This window comes from Thermobia domestica, chromosome 10, assembly GCF_964235325.1.
Source record: "Thermobia domestica chromosome 10, izTheDome1.hap1.1, whole genome shotgun sequence".
Classification (NCBI taxonomy): domain Eukaryota; kingdom Metazoa; phylum Arthropoda; class Insecta; order Zygentoma; family Lepismatidae; genus Thermobia; species Thermobia domestica.
In genome coordinates, this window is record NC_137463.1 from 203,673,298 (window position 1) to 203,692,315 (window position 19,018).

At 35.4% G+C, this 19,018-nt stretch overlaps 1 protein-coding gene across 4 annotated transcripts in view; it reads left to right on the plus strand.

The window, feature by feature from the left end:
* Positions 1-19,018, plus strand: part of CstF64 (cleavage stimulation factor subunit 2 CstF64) — an 82,027-nt gene that overhangs the window by 17,038 nt on the left and 45,971 nt on the right. For 3 of the 4 annotated variants that reach the window (XM_081728966.1, XM_081728967.1, XM_081728970.1), the window contains exons 3-6: positions 4,172-4,341; positions 5,838-5,983; positions 10,129-10,236; positions 12,494-12,926. In XM_081728966.1, the coding sequence (XP_081585092.1) occupies positions 4,172-4,341; positions 5,838-5,983; positions 10,129-10,236; positions 12,494-12,926 (857 nt within the window). The remainder of the gene's footprint in view (positions 1-4,171; positions 4,342-5,837; positions 5,984-10,128; positions 10,237-12,493; positions 12,927-19,018) is intronic. The other variant, XM_081728968.1, reaches the window with a different exon arrangement.

Here is a 19,018-nt window from a genome sequence, read left to right on the forward strand (position 1 = left end):
ACAGAACGTGGAACTTGCTGCAATGGGACTACAATGTCAGCGATATCAAGTGGTCGTGTGCTTGAATAGTCCTACTTTGTTAACGATAAGGTAGGAATGTAGGAAAACCCAAATTCAGGATAGTTATCAAGAGATGAAATATATTTAACATTAGGATGGACTACAAGAAGATAATGTATATATATGTTATGGGGCGTTTACACTTAGTCGATTTGCGTTCGGTTCAGTTGAATTGACGTCACTTTCAACTTAATCGACCGTGTAAACGGGAATTCAACTTAATCGCTTGTTGATCGAAAGCGACTAATCGACTGGCAATTGAATTGAAAGACGTTCTGTTTTCTGTGGTTGAAATAATTGAACACATCCATCGATCTGATTCGGCCTAGTTGCTTCGATTTAGTGGCAAATGCAGCGAGTCGATTTAGTCGTGCGACTAAATCGACCAAGTGTAAACTCCCCATTATTCAACACAAATTTTGACTATAGTGCTATCTATCGATGCACCTACACAGAAATATTCTATAGTATTTGAAGAAAAGAAGCTTAATAAAAAGATCATTCTTCAGACATTTAGATAAGACTACAAGAACCGGACATCACTTGTTTCTGAACTCTTTCACGGTGAGATTAAGAATTATCTCACGCCTGTATTCAGCATTGTTGCACAAAGGTTAAAGTTGACTGTTGTTTTTCGGAACACATATTGAAAAAAAAAAAAAAAAGATATTATATGTAACAACGCGTATTGAGCTGTGTTTTTATTATAACAAATATAATAGAAATTAGCAGTATAGAAGCATTAGTAGTTTCGTTAGAGGAATCGTTTTTACTAGTGCAGTATACATAAACTATAAATCAGAAAAGTTCTTATCTTAATTACAAGGGCTGAATAAAAGTAATGGCAATATTGTTATACAGTCCGTTACAAAAAATAGCGCCAATTTGAGAAAGTTTATATTTTTAATAGCACTGTTCTTGTTCTAATAGTATCCTATTGCTTATGTGTTGCTACTGTAATGCATATATGAACATTAAAAGAAAATCCTACGCTTTATACATTAAGTGACCCTACTATCCACAAATTCAATGCAATGCATATCAGGATTGTTTTCAGTGGTGCTATTTTTTTGTGCTTGACTGTAATTCGTACTTGGCTTTATGCACAGAAAAGCACCTATTACATTCCTTTAGTTTAATCGTCTCCCATCTCTCTCATCTTCTCCCACACATATGGAAGGCGTTGTACACCGTCAGCACGCCAATCTGTCGATATTTCGCAAGGACCGCCATATGTTATGGATGATGGCTTCTTTTGTCTCGTAGTGCTTCCCGCAAAGTGGTTCCGTCATTTTGGAGGAAAGGGTGTCACGAAGTCCCTGAAAACATTGTTGTCCACTGCACTCAATTTTGATCCACGCACTTCGTTCCTCTTTCCGAAACATATTGCTGTGGCGCTTTCACTTTCTTACTCTATTTTACGGCACATGTGGTTCAACTAAATAGCATATATTCGTTACCACTTCTCACTGCTCATCGTCTCAGATTCTTTTGTCAGCTACAGAACTCTTGTAGTGCAGAGACAGCTCACGTGAGAACAGTTTTGCCACTATTTTTTATCCAACTTACGAGTACTACATTATTAAACATTTAAAAAACCATATAAGAATACAGATACTACATATAAAATTACTAGAAACATACTATTATCATACATTATCTACTAGAAGAGAAATCTAGGAGCAGATTTTATTGTGCAAACTATCAGCGGAAAATCGCCTTGTTCATAAATTCTAAAACTGTCTGTATTTTCATAGTCTAGATCTATGGAAGTAGCTTATATATATTTTGATTTTCGATTCATATGTATATACGTTCTTGGTCAGTGATGAGGCTATATAGGATGAAATGGTACACTTTATAAAATGCGATTTGAATCACTAGTGCGTTCAGTGATCTTCCACTGAGAATCGAACTCAATATCTCATAGACGAAGGGACACGCACTAGCCACTAGATCAGTGAGGAGGGCTAATAGTAATTCATACATTACCAAGGAAACTCACTTTAAAAGGAACAAGGCACATTAGTTAGAAATTAAATACACAAAGCTTTAGACTTTACAATGACGTTTCTGAATTAGAGATGCAATAAATCAGGCTTTTTTGGGATGTGCCTTTTTTTTCACCATGAATTTTTTTTCTCTTTTGATGTTCTTATTCAAGTATCACCTTTGTTTTCTTGTAGTGTATTTTACAATCAGAGAAATGCTTTATCACGTTCACTACATTTGAGTTTTATGTTCAATGGTTGTCTAGTTCCTGAAAGTTGTACCCTTATCATGTGTTTTTAGGGGTTGCCTAAATTCAAACTAGCAGATACTAAAAAGTATCAATTACTAAGAAACATACATATTATGTATTCGTTCTGATATAGAATTTAATTTACATCTCGTTCTCCATTTGGGAAATACTTTATTGTGAGGTAGTCTATTAGTCAGGTGCTTCAGGTATTCTATTAGAACCTAATATAATTTTAGTTTACAAAATTAAAAACACCATAGACGAACATTTTGGGTATGATGTTAGTGTAACGTAGTAAAAGTTCATTATTTCCAAACTTACTTTCTTTATATCTTGTCAATATATTTTAAATAGGAAACTTAAGTATAGCGTTTTTAACCTTTTCCCAGTTGAATTTTACGGTCTTAATAAATTCTAGTATATAGATTCATTAGATCGAGACACTTATTTCACGCAACCTCCTACATAAAAGATGCAACTTCCTCCATGTTGACTCTGGAATTATTATTTAAATAATTAATATTTTTCTGACCAGAGTATGCACTTCTTTATTAAAAATAAAGTATTTCGTAACGGTTTCCATATCGTAACGTTACCTTCCTCAGACGTTAATATGTATCTCCCGTTAAGGACATTAACGTCTGAGGAAGATAACGTTACGTTATGGAAACCGTTACAAAGTACTTTATCTTTAATAAAAAAGTGCATACCCTGCTCAGAAAAATATTAATTATTTAAACAAAAGATATCTTTAGCTTAAAAAAAAAAAAAAAAAAAAACGCTGAAGGTTTGAAACGAAGTTTTAATGTATGCATAAATTCTAAATGATAATTTTGTTCCACTAAGTCGAATTATTATATTTTCAGAACCGTTATTAAGCAATGTATTATGAATTTTCTCTAATATATTTTTGTCTTAGAAAATTACTCTAATAAGCCTACCAATAATTCGTTCGAACTAGCAGACCTATTTTAATCCACCGATTTGACCTTTTTCTTTCCTACCAAGCGATCCGATTATTCATGATTATTGAATTTCCCACCTTTTTTCCCCCCCTTTGTTGCTAACGCTCTCGTCTTTGGTGCGAGCGGTCCCTGGTTCGATTCCCAGTGGGGGGCACTCAGTCGAAAAGGTGTAGAAAGCTTTTTCAGGCCAGCCATCCTGAGTGAGGCTTTCCTGGGTTTTCCTCATTCACACAAGGCAAATGCCGGGGTGCTACCTCACTTATAGGTCTCAGGCCGCTTCCTTCCTTCCCCAGTGTGCTCGCCGAGGGACGTCATCCCTCATACGAGACGGGCTAAATGACCATAGATGCCGAAAGCCCAGAAATCTACATCCTAAATTCTTTTTTCCTTTGGAATATTGTAATGAAATGATGCTTTTTCGTGTTATGATAGGAAAACAAAGGTGTGCTAAGTGCTGTTGGTGTGGAAGTTGTCTTCAATTAAAGTTGAAATTTTGGAAAGAGGCTAAAATTCTCAGAACCTAAAGCCATGAAAAAGAACTAAAAAAATAAATATGAGCGTTAGTATCTTTGGGGATTCCGGTCCGATTCCCGGAGGGAGTTCACGTGGTAGAATCTATGTTTAAAAGAGGCCACGTCTCATGTAGCCTTTGTGAAGAAAAGAAGAAACTGTTGAACCTTTAAAAAGAATTCTGGAAATTCAACTTGATAAGTGTACGAAGAATAAAAGTCGTTTATTGGTGTGTAATGTTAATGTGGTATTGACATCATGAACTATGTCTAGTTTTTTATTTATTTATTTATTTATTCAAATAACAGAACTCATTTAACTACTCTTACCAATCTTTAATATAAACAAAATTTCAATATTAATATTGATCGTTTATTAATTTTTATTTATTTAGGTTGGTCTATGACCGTGAAACAGGGAAACCGAAAGGTTATGGATTTTGTGAGTACAAGGATCAGGAAACTGCCCTTAGCGCTATGCGAAATCTGAATGGATATGAAATTGGAGGACGGACGCTACGTGTAGATAATGCTTGTACAGAGAAGTCGCGAATGGAAATGCAAAGTAAGTAGTATTTTGCTGGTATTTATTCCATTGTGTTTTGGTAATGTGTTATATAGAGATGAGATATTCTTAGTTGTGTGGAAATGATAAGAAAAGAGAGTTACAGTTTTCCAATCTAAATAAAAATTTTCAACTGGTTTCGTTCCTCTAAAAGTAGTAATTTATTATCCAATCTGGAGCCAGAAATTATAACAACATAAACTGCGTAAAATTGAGGTAATAAATACATAAATAACAATTAAGCAAAAGATTTGGCCCACTACACTAAACTTGCCCGCTCCAATTCTGTAAACTAAACCATGTCATGCTGCAGTTATTAATGAAATATTTTCTTGTGAAATATTATATATATATATATATATATATAACGCGTTTTTGGAAAACTTTGCCAGAAGACTTTCCATGTGTTACAATTATTGATGAAATACTTGTTATATATGTTTATAAAATATCAAAAAAATCACGTAACCCATGTTTGAGAAAACTGTCAAAAAAAAGTCCCATTTAAAAGTAAACTATTATGGAAATTTTCATGGAATTGATTTACGCAACATTATTGGATTATTAATAAAATATTTATTTATGAAATATGAACAAGGCCGCCAGAATCGATTTAGAGAAAATCATATGGAAAGAAACTCATCTCAAGAGTAAACTACCCGTTGTGAATATTTTCGTAAGAAGTAATTTACACAGCATTATAGAATTATTAATGAAATTTTATTTATGGTATATGAACAAAAGTGCCTGAGTCGTTTTTGAGAAAATCGTCTGAATGAAACTCATCCCAAGTTTCGTCTTGTGAACTTGACAGGATCGTGACATACTCAATTTTTCGCGTAAATTTTGTTCCTCTTAGGATACGAATTTTAATTTAAATAACACGATAAAATCATAGTTCAAGGTAGGTGAGCACTATATCCAAAAAATCATTTCAATCGGTTTAGCCGTTTTCCCGTCATTCGATCACGATTTTTTGTAAAGTGCTGGGCATCAGCAAAGAAATTTGTACACGAGTATATTTGATACATAATGTAAATTTGAGTGTATTGCAGATAGATCTCCTAGACCTCGGACGTACATGGGACTATCGCGTGCCCCGTAAAATAGCATGGATGAGATAGTGTACCGAGTTTTAGTTGAGGAGAACCTAGCAGGAAGACTATTTGGTAGCCCAAAAAGATGGTAGGACAATGGAAAGCATAATGTTAAGGTGTTGATAAAATAATTTTTCCTGTTGGGTTATTATTTTTTCGGTGTAAATTTCGTATTTTGTAGTCCTTAAGATAGATAGTATTACGTTCGTTATTCTATGTAAACTAACAAATTTTGGTCTGGGAATCGCATCTGGAACTTCTTGTGTCTAAGGTGAATGACGAAACCATTCGGCTATTTAGGAGGCCCAAGTTTTAATCACAGATAAACAAATATGAGTACTTTGTAAGAATATACAATATAGGTACGCAATCACAGAATTAATAATTATTGGTTTGCAGGTCTGCTTCAAGGGCCAGTAGTAGAAAATCCTTACGGAGATCCTGTAGAACCTGACAAAGCGCCAGAAGCCATTAGTAAAGCAGTTGCTTCTCTGCCACCGGAACAAATGTTTGAACTCATGAAGCAGATGAAGTTGTGCGTTCAGGTAGGAAACTGAAATGACAAAATAAAATTGCTTTTATTGACCTTTTCGTCTCGACTAGTGGTTTGTGGGTAGCATAAAAGAAGTACATTCTCGTATCTATTATGTACTAGTTGTTTATCTGGTTATCGGCATCTTCCTTAACATCCTTAAAAATAGTCCGCTTGTTGGTCTTCCACATATTCACAGCAGGTAGGTGTTGGCCACCCTTAGATTGGCTTGGCTTGTTTGTCCGCTTGTTGTTGGTTCTTTTATCAGCATTTCTTTGCAGCATTCTGGATGACGTATTAAAAGGCAATCATGCTATTTCCTCTTTTCTTTATCGTGGATAGCTACATCGGCTTTCATTTGTTTGTTCCAATACTTCCCTTTTCCACCCACGAAACCCAAGGAACCCTTCCCCCTCCCCCCCAATCTCGAATGTTATCGATTTTGTTCTTTCGTATTTGCTAATCCACACCGACTCTCACTTCTTGTAAGAGCCTGGAGCCTGTATTTGTGTTTACAGGGTGTCTACTGATACTTGAAGTACTGAAAATTTCTTCAGACACTGGAAATGTTGAAAATTATTGTGTAATGCTGGAGAAACATAAAGATTCGTTTTGAGACCCTTCAAGATGGTAATCCCAGCGATAAACAGTATCACTCTCTTACCTTAAACGTTTACTTGACTCTTGGAAGGTGGCGTGAAAGATGATTCTGCTTTCTTCGTGAACTTAGTGGTTATGCAATTCTGTTCAGCATGGGATAATAATCATAGTTGGTTACCAAGCATTTTATCGGCGGCATCGCTCTAATCATGAAACTAGGCAAAACTAGTCAATAAGAACAAATGAACACAGTTCAAAACGAATGTAGTAAAAAATATGCAATTCAATGTGGCATCAGTAGTACTCAAAATGTAAAATAAAATACACTTCAAAAGTAATATAAATTAAACGAATGTAGCAACTTATAAACAAGCTCCCTTATTAACAATTAGATTAACATCTTTCTCAATTAAAGAAACCATGTTAAATATATATATATAAAAAAAATTATTGGATAGCCTCTAAGGTATCGTAGTCGTGGACCACGCAGAGATGTAGCCGATAAAATGTAATGGAATGCAATTACCACAGCACGGTGCACGTAACGCACTGCCACTTTTGAATTATCTGAATTCACGCCGAATGCAGAGCAATCTTTCACGTCTCCTTCCACAAATTAAGAGAACGTTTAATATATATATATATATATATAAAGGATTATATATGGACAATCCCTGTGTCCATATATTGAGCACCTATGACGGTTCTGATTTCATATAGAAATTATAAACTCATTAATATCTATATGAAATCACAACCGTCATAGGTGGTCAATATATGGACACAGAGATGTACAATCACAGCAGGGCTATGCGGTACAACCCACGTGGTCTGAGTGGAGAGCACCGACCTCGAGAGTGAGAGAGCGGGTGGCTGTTCTGGGAAGCGGACTGGGTGGCGTAGTGGTCAACGCATCAGCACGGTATGCCGGAGGTCCCGGGCTCGAGTACTGGTCCAGTCACTTTTTCACTCTTTGTACGTTATAGTTTTCACTAATTATAGCGCCATTTATCACGAATTGGGAAAATAAAAGTATCGAATAAAATTTACTACACCCCCCTTAGAATTCGAATCTGCAATACGGAATGGGGATTCCCATTTAAGAGTGTTAAAGTTACCCCCATCCCGCTTTCAAGGTTCTGAGGAACGTGAATTTCATCACAAGTGAATTTCCCCCTCCAAAATATTAACTTCTTATTTCGAACATTTCTTTCGTCCGATACTTATTTCTCCAGATATTTTACAGTCTCAAGTTAAAACTCTCTTTATATAAGAATTTTGGGATCCTGTAAATCGTTCATCAGTTCAAACCACAAAACGATATCTCAGTGTCTATTCAGAACTAGTAAGAGTATCTAGGGCCAAAATTTCAAATTTCTTCCTGCTCCCCCTTTTGATAAATTTGACGTACGTTGAAACTTGAATGTTTTTATTTTCTGATTCAAAAATTTACATGAAGGACTTTCAATTTCAGCTGTATTTAATAATCTCTAATAACCTTTCTAGCCGTAGTTCTTGTGCAGAAAACCCCATCCTATATTTTCAAGTACTTTTAATTTTACGGGGTTTTAAAATTGGCTGATTATGTAGTTTTGATTAATGCATAAGAGATCTTGAAAGTCTCTTATGAAAACATTATCGTGTCTTTATATATGTTTTGTGAAAGGCCAATACCTTTAAGGTAGTACAAACCACAACTTTCTATATTTTGTAACCATGCAGTAGCCTCTTTTCTGCACCACTGCAAATCTTTATTTTCACGCGCGGCAGTGAAGAAAAATAAGTCTAAATCCAATATAACGGAAGACAAAAATAACGGATAATCTTTGTCGGCACGTCATTAGTAAGATAACTTTTGGCGAAAATATGGAAAGGAAAAAAAAAAATACTTGATGGTTACCCTCCTTGATAATTTGACATGGAATGACCGAATTTGCTTGCTGATATAACTGAACCTAACTTCTCCTGTGTGAAATTTTCTTTTTACTCCTTTGTTACCGCTTTGAAAATTATAAACTTCACGTCCTTTAGCAAAATCATTTGCTATAATCATTCTGTTCTTTTCCAGTAGTCTTTAATCTGAGAAAAGACACCGTTTTGAATAGAATAGAGAATCAGAACCAAATTTAATTTATCCATAGTGGAAAACCTTTTACATGGTAAAATGTTCGTATTGTTATGACTGAAAAATAAAAAGTTAGATTTGTAATATTTATAATTAGTTGCATTTATATAATGTCATCCCATTTATAGTCCAATCTTCCTTGATTAAGATTGAGCAGTGATTTTGTCCTGACAAAGAAAAGACTTAAACACGATTCTATCCATGTTCGTTGAAGAAGAATGAAGTACCTTAACCTTATTTATCTGAAGCCTTGTTTCCCATCGAATAGATAGGGTTAAGGTACTTCAGCTGTGTTCCACGAACACGAATAGAGTCGTGTTTGAGTCCTTTTTATCAGGACAAAAAATTCGCTACTCAGTCTTGATAAAGGCAGGCTGAACCATAAATGTAGCAAATTATAAAAATTACAAGTGTAAGATATCAATAATTAATTATTTTTCAGTCATAACAGTACAAATATTTCGAAAAGCTTTCCAGTGTGCATAAATTAAATTTGGCTCTGATTCTCCATTCTGCTCAAAACGGTATTTTTCTCGGAACACAGACAGTTTATATATATATATATAACGAAATACAGATTACTGGAGAAAACAGAATGATTGGCACTAAATAATTTTCCAAAAGGACATTAAGATTTTAATTTCCACTAAATATGTAATAATATATTGCGATTGTTCAACTAGACTTTAAAATAATAAGCTAAAAAGTGTGTAAACGTACAAGTTAATAATTATAACAGCAGTCTTACAAATATGTTTCAATGGTTAGCATATATCTACAAAACTAGTTAGTTCTACGTTACATTTGTCGTTAAAAGAGGTCTAGTGCAAAGTGTTTATAAGAGCAAGGAGAAGAAAAGCGTGTAGAAAAGTATTTATTAGCGCTTAAGGGTTTGAATTAGCAAATGTTTTAATATCATTATTATTGAGTTGGGCACATAGAACCAGAAGAATTACATGAGAGTTATAGAGGAGCCATCAGGAGATGGTGCTTAAAGTTTCTTACCACGTGCAGAGGAAAATGAAGTCTCTACCTTGGTGCTAATGTTACCAATCACGGTCACTCTTGCACTATTAGGAAAATCACCATTATAAATTCACCGAAAAAGCCGTGAAACGTGAGCAGTGACAATGCCGCTGCGAGCTGTCAGAGATCTCTTGCTGGTTCCTCTTATAGCCTGATCTATCATGAAGGCAAAGTGTTTGTCGAAATAATATAGTAAAACCATAGTAGAATTTAAACACAGTAAGTAATTCTTTTTCAGATTGACTGTTTTAATGTTGTAATTGATACTGATTAGCATTGTCAAGAAACAGTTCATCGTTGTGGCTCAGCAAGGGCCTTTGGGCTTTATTTGTGATGCATATTTTAATTTACATATTTTCCAGTTTAACTATTTAAAAAAAAATATTTGTACTTATTTCTTCATACAGAATAACCCGAATGAAGCTCGAACAATGCTGTTGCAGAACCCACAACTTGCGTATGCTCTTCTACAAGCTCAGGTTGTCATGAGAATTGTTGATCCGGAAGTTGCAGTGGTACGTAACTCTAACTTATACTGTAGTAGTCCTAATCGGACACAGTACGTTTTTCTTTAGTGTAATTTCTTTCATGTTGAAAATCTTCAAGAGAGGATTTAAAATGACTAAAAGACATCTTATGTAAGTAGTAAATATATTAATAATGCATACTCAAAATCATTTATTAGATCTAAAGACAACATATTAGTGGTAAAATTATATGCTTTCTTATACGAAAATGGTCTTAAAAATTTCCGATCTCACACATTGATGGCAGCACCGTCGGCATTTAGTTTTCAGAGTATAATGCGTCTTTCGTAACCATCATTTGTGAAATTGCATGACGTTTGATCGATACACTGGGGTATTTTCATTTTTTTTAAAAATGTAACACATAAAAGTAGAACGTATATTACACAAAACTTCGTTGCCTTGGTATTTAACATCATTAGTAAGTTATAATATTGGTTTCGCTGTTAACTATATGTGAGAAATCAGTTTTCTCTAACTTTGTTCGCACTAATACAAACATTTTAAAAGTGTCCAGGACTATCATTTCTTTAATTGATTAAGAAACGGAAGAATTTGTTTAATTAGGAAAATAAAAACTTAAAACGTGCCGCAAAAGTTGAAAATTTATGGAAAAAACGTAAGATCTGGCAACTGTAATTGAAAGATCAGAAATAACGGTGATGGAAGCCTATATGTTGAGCACGCATTTTCTAATCAAATGTGTTTGGGTAGCTATAACCTACATGGATGGATTGTAACACCAGGTTATTTGTTATTATTATTTATGTATTTATTATAAATTCCATTAATAATCGATATTCTTCGATATTAATAATTCTAATAATAATCGATATAACATCTAAGTGACTATAGGTGAAATTATATTCAAGTGAAACTGTGCGACTGGGATAGAAATCAATCTTGGGTCACTGGCTTACCGTTTAATAAAACTTGAAAATAAAAAAAAATGACTTCTTTAACGTTCCACGGTTATGCCATTTGAGCTAAACAGGATGAATACTTAATGACAATGAAGCGGTGGAATGAAAGTGTGAGAGAAAACGGGCGATCTTCCCGAGAAAACTGACAGACATGATATTGTCCATTACAAACTCACATGGTCTGGGATCTAATGAAAGAACCCCTCGCACCAGAGATGAACTCTACAATGACATGTTAAGATTTATAGAATAGTATCTCGTCACCCACTTTAGTTGTTTCAAAGAGCATTTCTCTTACAATTTTTGATTTTGCTCAGTAAAAAACTGTGTAATAACTAGAATCTATTGTGGTATGCCTGCTATCTAATTATGATTGATTTTTTTTTTTTTCATGGCATATGAAAGTTAATTTTTTATCAATAGTATAGCTTGGTAGTAATCAAAAGATCCCAGATTCATATTGTCCGATAGTAGTAATTTTGAAATGCTTTTTCCCATGGACATTACCAGAATGTAGAGTTAGAAGCTTGGCATCTACATCAAAATGATCAGGCTTGATTTCTGTTTCGTGTCTTGGAGAAGAAAGTAAAGCGCTTCAGGAATTCACCATATTCCTAAATTAAGTGCATAAAATTAGTAAGTTCTGGCAATGGAGTGGGTATCAACTGTTTAGTTCCTGTTGAAGTCAGCTTCGAATAGTGGAATTGGAACTTTTCCTATTACCAGAAACAATATCATTGACAGATCTATGTGATATTTGATTCGTTTATGAATGAGTTTGAAGATACTCTAACCAAGAAGAAAGATAGGTTTACATTTCTCATCTAAAAGTATAGTAATCAGTCCGTTTATATATCTAAATCAAAATTTGGATATGAATCGGAAAATACATTGATCTGTGAAACATATACACATATAAGATACCAAATAAAAATATCGAACTTTCAATCCAAAAAAAGCTTCTCTAAACTTACAAAAGAAGGGAAAGAATTATAGAAGAGAATCAGAAGGTGTTCGCTAGTGTGACACTATCCATTTTGAATGTGTCATCTCTGGACGATTGGGGAATGGGATTTCGTCTCCTTCAGACAAACGGGTGATCCATTCTGTATAAGCATGTCAGTTACGATAGTTGCCAAATAAATATTTCAAAACAAAATAATTACTAATATCATAGTGTAAATATAGTGAAGTATGAGAGGAGCGCTACTCTTCTACTTTCCTATCAACTCTGTAATTCATTGTCAGTAATATTTATTTTGTATTGAAAATTAAATATTTTGTTAGATCTAATCTAATATAATTTTTCTTTATTATTTCAGTCTATGCTGCACAAGAGTAACCCTACTCCCCCTACTCTAATGCCATCAGAAAAGGCTCCAACACCTGTGTCGTCTGTGCCACAGCCAGTATCTACAGGACCAATTCACAATCCACTATCTGCTCCTGTTATGGTTTCTGCTCCGATTCCAGCTCCAGTAGCTCCAGTGCAGGTTCCTATGCCTGTTCCGATGCCAGTACCTGTTCCAGGGCCTGTGCCTGCTCCAACAGTACCAAACAGCGTTGGTCCTCCGTTCATGCCAGGTCCTCCGAGGCCAGAAGCACCATCATTTCGACCAGAGTTCACGGGACCACGCGATGAAGCCTGGCCACGCCCACCGAGTATGCCATCTGTTCCAGGACCTCCAGGACCTCCTCGAGGGCCCATGATGGGAGATAGACCTACAGGTCCTCATGCACCTCCATCATTTGTAGGCAAGGAATATATTTTCTGTCCGCATAGTATGCGGATATACAAGTAATGTATTTTTAGAGTTGCCAATACGTAGAAAGTAAAAAAAAAAAAGTTTTGAACTCGTCAGATTGAGCGTAATAATAGAAAACTTGTAAAGACATTCATTTTAATATTCAGTGCTACTTCTAATACTAGATTTTTATTTTGAATCATATATCGTTAGTTTTCTGTAATTAGCAAGTTGCGTGTGAAATTTCAGAGGATATATTTCACTCTCATATGAATTAGTAAAAATAGACAACTAAATATTAACATTTATGATGAGATATTAGATAGTTAAGTAGTACTCGCCGTAAGAACGCTTCGAACCTCATAAACAAAAACAATAAATACAGAAACTTCATGTGAAAAGCTATTATTAATGTATCACAAACAAAAAATGCATATAGTGGTACGGAGTCATGTTGCCTTTATTTTTGTGAACCATTTGAATGCTCTTGGGAATGGAATCGTTAAGACTTCGGAAGTAATTTAAGTTAATGTCATACACCACATTTTCTTCAATTCTGTTTGTAGGGTACCTATGTTCTGAAGCTTCTTCTGTCCCAAGAATACTTTCATACGATACCAGCAATTTTCGATTGGATTTAGATCGGGGCTATTCCCAGGTCATTCTAACATCTTAATACGTTGTTCCTTAAGAAAATTTGCTACCTTTTTTAGCCTTGTGACAAGGAGCATTATCATGCATGAAAAAAATCTCACACGTGGGTGTGGAGCATATCCACTAACTGGTCCTTAAGAACATTGATATATCGGTCTACGTTCATCGTCATATTTTGTGGTAAGAAATTTGAATCTCATCTACCGTTTTCACCTGAAAAATACCCCTTCGCCATTACAGACTGGGAGTGCTTAACGGCCAGAACCGTATAATTTGGGTCGTATCGACCTGAAGACTATGGACGTCGAACCTCAGCAGCTCCCATTCGGAACAGTTAAACACAGTAGTAAAATATCAAACACAAAGTGCACCACACGAAAACATCCACTTATAACACACACTATAGCAGAAAGTCACCATTCCTGTGTCGATAACAACACAAAATGAAATGAACTCGCTTATCAACAGTAATACACTTTTGCCAGATCCGTTCGTGCAGACATATCTGTGTTCGATACAAAACAACACTAGATACAAAATTACAAAGGGATAGATCTATTACTACGGCAGCTTTCACATGAGCTCCGAAATGTTTTCGCGGCGGGTGTATGTGCCTTTTCCCATATGTCACACAGTTTTATACTTCGTGGCAATCCTTTAATTTAATTCAACTGTGAAAAGGCCCTGAAAAGTCTTCTTTTGGGCCTGTTTTAGACAAGAAAAGTCAGCAAAACGTCTGCCAAACAATGACTCTGTCAATTTTGGAAGCAATCAAAGTTCACTGAAAACAAGATCATGTGAGTAGAATGAGAGAGTAAGCATTTCGATGTTCGTATCTTACAAAAGTCCCTTCTCAGTTTTTGTTGGTTGTACAGTTGCTAGTCAGAAGACCACTGGAAATTGTAGTATGGGAGTCCTTTTTGTTCATCCAGCGATCAGTAGCGCACCAGCGTGAATTCACCTTAGACATATGCAAGTTGTCTGTCAATTCTTTCGACGGTGCTAATTGGGGCAGTCAGTGCATCCACTCATTTGACTTAGGAGGCAGTCACATTTGCTAGCATTTTGTTATGAACTTCTTCCACCTTCCATACTCACTTATTGGTTTCTTCATCTTCCTCCAATTAAAGTTTGTGCGTTTTAGTAGGCGTTTCCGGGACGAGGAATGTATGTTTTCTGAGGTGGGACGTTTCTTCAACACCCAAAATGTAGACTTCTACGATTACTGCACCCAGAAAGTGATCCTACCCTGGGTTAAGTGTGTCGCCTTGAATGGTGATGGTATAGAGAAATACTAAATATATCACTAAAGCTCATATACGTTATCTCCCTTCTTTCCTAGTGATAGTAAAAACTTCATGACCATTCCTCGTTTAAATTGTCAGTGCACATTGTTTCAAACCTTCCTTTTTCATTTCAAATCATTGTCATGAATAGCACATACAAACGGCTTTTTTACATCTCAATTTATCTGATTTTTCTTTAGCTTTTAATATGTCCTCAAGAATATCTTTCCAGTGATATATAGAATATAATATATACGAACGCAGACCTGGGCCATTAACAACTAACTTCATTATCTGAAGTTACCCTTGATGCATTTATTTTTAAAGAATATCAAGAGAAATGGAAGATATCAGTAGAGTTCATTTAATTCTCATAGAAAGGCTATCTGATATTATGTGATTTTAAGCTCCATTCAAATGGATAAATAAATAAATAAAATAGAAACGTCAGAATTACGCAGTTTTTAAATATGATTCGTTGTATATGACTTTTTGTTTTCGAATTATTGTTGTATACATATCACCTTCCTAAGCTCTATATAAAATGGATGTAACCGAGATCATTCACCACTTTTTGTTAAAGAGTTTGTGAAGTGAATTACCCTTCTTAATTTTGGTGTTTACGGTCCTTAGCCGTATAGAAAACGACATTATAATTGATTGTTGTATTTGTTATCAATATTTCTGTTCAGAAAGAAATGGGAGCATTCTTAAATTTCTATTTCTATTTCTGAATAAGTATGTATTTTTTTCATTCATTTTTTGAGTATTCTTTCTCTCACTGGCATAACTTCTTTTAGGGTCATTCCACGTCACTTCAGCCAGGATTTGTCTCATTTGACACCCACCTGTCGCAGAATGGAATGAAAATCCATGTGCTTATGTAGTTTTTGATGCTGAATCCAAAACTGCAAACCGGTTGAAAATCGGTCTATTAGTTCTGGACTTATTGACCTTCGAATCCTGTAACGTGAGAATTAGTAGTTGTGAGAGCTAAAGGCACATTGAAAAGAGGGTGTAAATTTCTTCAAAGTTAATGTAGAAACATGAACTTTGTTTTGTTTGTTTCTTCTATAAATGCACTTTACAGATACATAAAAGTTATTCTTGCAGCGGTAGAAGGAAAAGAGAGAAAAATCATCAGTAAATTAAGCAAACTGCAGGTAAAAACGCCTAACACTGTGATTGCAAGAACTCATCAAACCCAATCTCACTTGCATGAAATTTTGTGTGAAGAACCGTAGCAACATACCCATTCAATATTAAAAATATGGTGATGGGGAAGTCATAAGAACCATAAACAAAAAAATAAATTTATAATGAGTTGAAAATATGCTACATGATGCTAGGTCTGAATTATCATATAACTGGTATCAGCAACAGCATGTATAAATACTTCCTCAGGGGAATTGGCAATATTACATTTGGTGACTTAGTTCTTTGTCTGTCTCCTTTATCTGATTGAACAGAAAATTCTTGGACTTTATGTAACATTTGAGATTAACTGTTACCGGTAGCTTGTTCCACGTGCATACATAGCAAAGCAGCAATCTCGTTACCTAAAATCTAGAAAGGAGTGTCTACAGACAATGAAGCAGTGATACTGACGGACTTCAGTGAAAATCATTCATTTGTCATTCAAGATGAAGCCCGGAGATTCCACTGAACCAATGGCTGTTGCACATTGCATGTTTGTGTTGTTTATTTCAAAGTAGATGGAATTCTACAACACAGAAATTTTTGTATTTTAAGTGATGATCTAGGTCATGATGTCCCAATAGTATATACAAGACAGCAACTTCTGACAAGTTTCATAAAAAGCAACATTCCACAAGTGACTGAAATTGAGTATTTTATAGATGGTTATGCATGACAGTGTAAGAACTGTAAATCCTTCTTGAATTTGTGCCATAATGAAGCCGATTTTCAATTAAAAGCCCAGTGGTCAAGTCACCCTGTGATAGTTTTGGTGGTACCATAAAGCGAACTGTAACTAAAGCAAGCCTTCAGAGAACTGTCAGTGGACACATCATAAATGCACAAGCCATGTACAGCTACTGCAAGACTTCGTTGGTGGCATTCAGTTTTATTTTGTAGCAAAAGAAGACATACAAACTATTCGAGAACAGTTAGCAGACAGGTTTTTGGCTGCAAAGACTGACCCGGGTACAAGAAGTTTCCATTGTTTCCAGCCAACTGAACAACTGGAGATTAGTGCCAAATTCGTGAGTGTGGACACGGAATTCTGTTTATCAACTAATTTTTCAAGGGATGGGTCAGTAACTCCAATGCCATGCAAAACATTAACAGTATTTAGAGTAGTAGGTAACTAATTAGAGTAGTAGTGTGCAAGTACAACAACAAGTGTAAATTCGACTAATAACCGAAGTGTTCTTAGAAGGAGATGCTGGTGTTATGTTCACGCACCCTTCTGACCCTCATGGCCCTTTTACTGCCCACAGAACACAGACACTTGTTTGGTGCCTTTCACGAATATTCTTTGTCAAGTAGATGTAACCACGACCACAAGACGAACATACAAACTGTCAGATTTCCAAGCAATTTAGTGACAGAAAAGTAGAGAGTACATATGCAAAAGTAGATTTTCAACTATACATACTGTAACAGTGTTTTTATTTCTTGATTTTACGCCAGTATTATTTTCATACCTGGGTACTTCACATGTCACAAGCTCTGAAATAAAACATTCAGCTCATTACATTTTTAATGGTTCTAATGGATTGCCCATCACCAGTTTTGTATTATTGAATGGGTATGTTGCTACGGTCCTTCACACAAAATTTCATGCAAACTGCGATGGGGCAGATGCGTTCTTGCAATTACAATGTTAGGCGATTGTCACCTTTTTTAAATTTTTTTTTAACTTACTGATGATATTCTATTTTCCTTCTACCGTTGCGAGAATAACTTTTATGTATCTGTAAGGTACATTTATAGAGGAAACAAACAACAACAAAAGTTATGTTTCTACGTTAACCTTGAAGAAAGTTACACCCTCTTTTCAATGTGCCCTTTGCTCTCGCGACTACTATTTCTCACGTTACAGGCTTTAATTTCAAAGGTCCATAAGTCCAGACCCAATGGACCGATTTTCAACCGGTTTGCAGTTTTGGATTCAGCATCAAAAACTACATAAGCACATGAATTTTCTTGCTGAGATAGGTGGGTGTCAACCCCTTGCTGAAGTGACTTGGATTGATGACTCTTTAGCTTCCCCTCTCCCGGCAAAAATGATAATCTAGGTATTTCTAAACATGCTTTAGTAAGTGTTAGGTCCAAAAAGTCAATTAATTCAAAATTACGCTTAGCACACTTATATCTCTATATGTAATATTCTAAGTGTGATCTCGAAATCCTTAAATCACTATAGCTACATATCCATTAGCATCCCTTTATTCTTAATCTGTACTCGTTCATATACTCATTAAATCATATAGCATATGTATCTCAATATCTTACTTCTAATAATCAAAATTTGTATCGTGTTAATCCTCTTCCTAGCTGCAGCATCCTCATATCTTATGTTCCTCGGGTTCCTAGATGTTGCCTTCTCACTTCTCTCCTTACTTTTATTGAACCATTTTTTCCACACACGTTTCGATCTCTTTGGAGACTCATCTAACTTGTCCTGCATAATTTCCAAAGTCTGGTACTGATCAATGCTTCCTTCGACAAACTCATGCATAGGTACTTGTGGCCTGTCAGCTATTAACTCATCAGACAATTCTTTCTTAACGTACGAATTCTCTGCTTTCTTCGGGTCTGTCTGATCATAGAATACTAATTCAGACATTCCTCCTTGAAACTGACTAACAGATAATGAATGCTCATCGCTTGTCCCACCTGATACTGAATCTAAATGCATTATATTTGCCAAGTTGATTAGTTCTGGCTGTGCCTGACTTGTTCCATCCTGATCCAGTGCTAGCCTGTCCTCCGCTACCAGTGCTTGTTGCTGATTAGACTGGGAAGTAAATGTATTGTAACGACATGCCAATGCAAAATGATTCATCCGACCACATTTTAAACATTGTTTTCCCCATGCCGGACATGCTCCGCTTTTATGTTTCAATCTACAATAACCACAACGAGAAGCTTTTGGTGATTCTTTCGATGCTCCCGAACTTGAGCTGGACGTTGA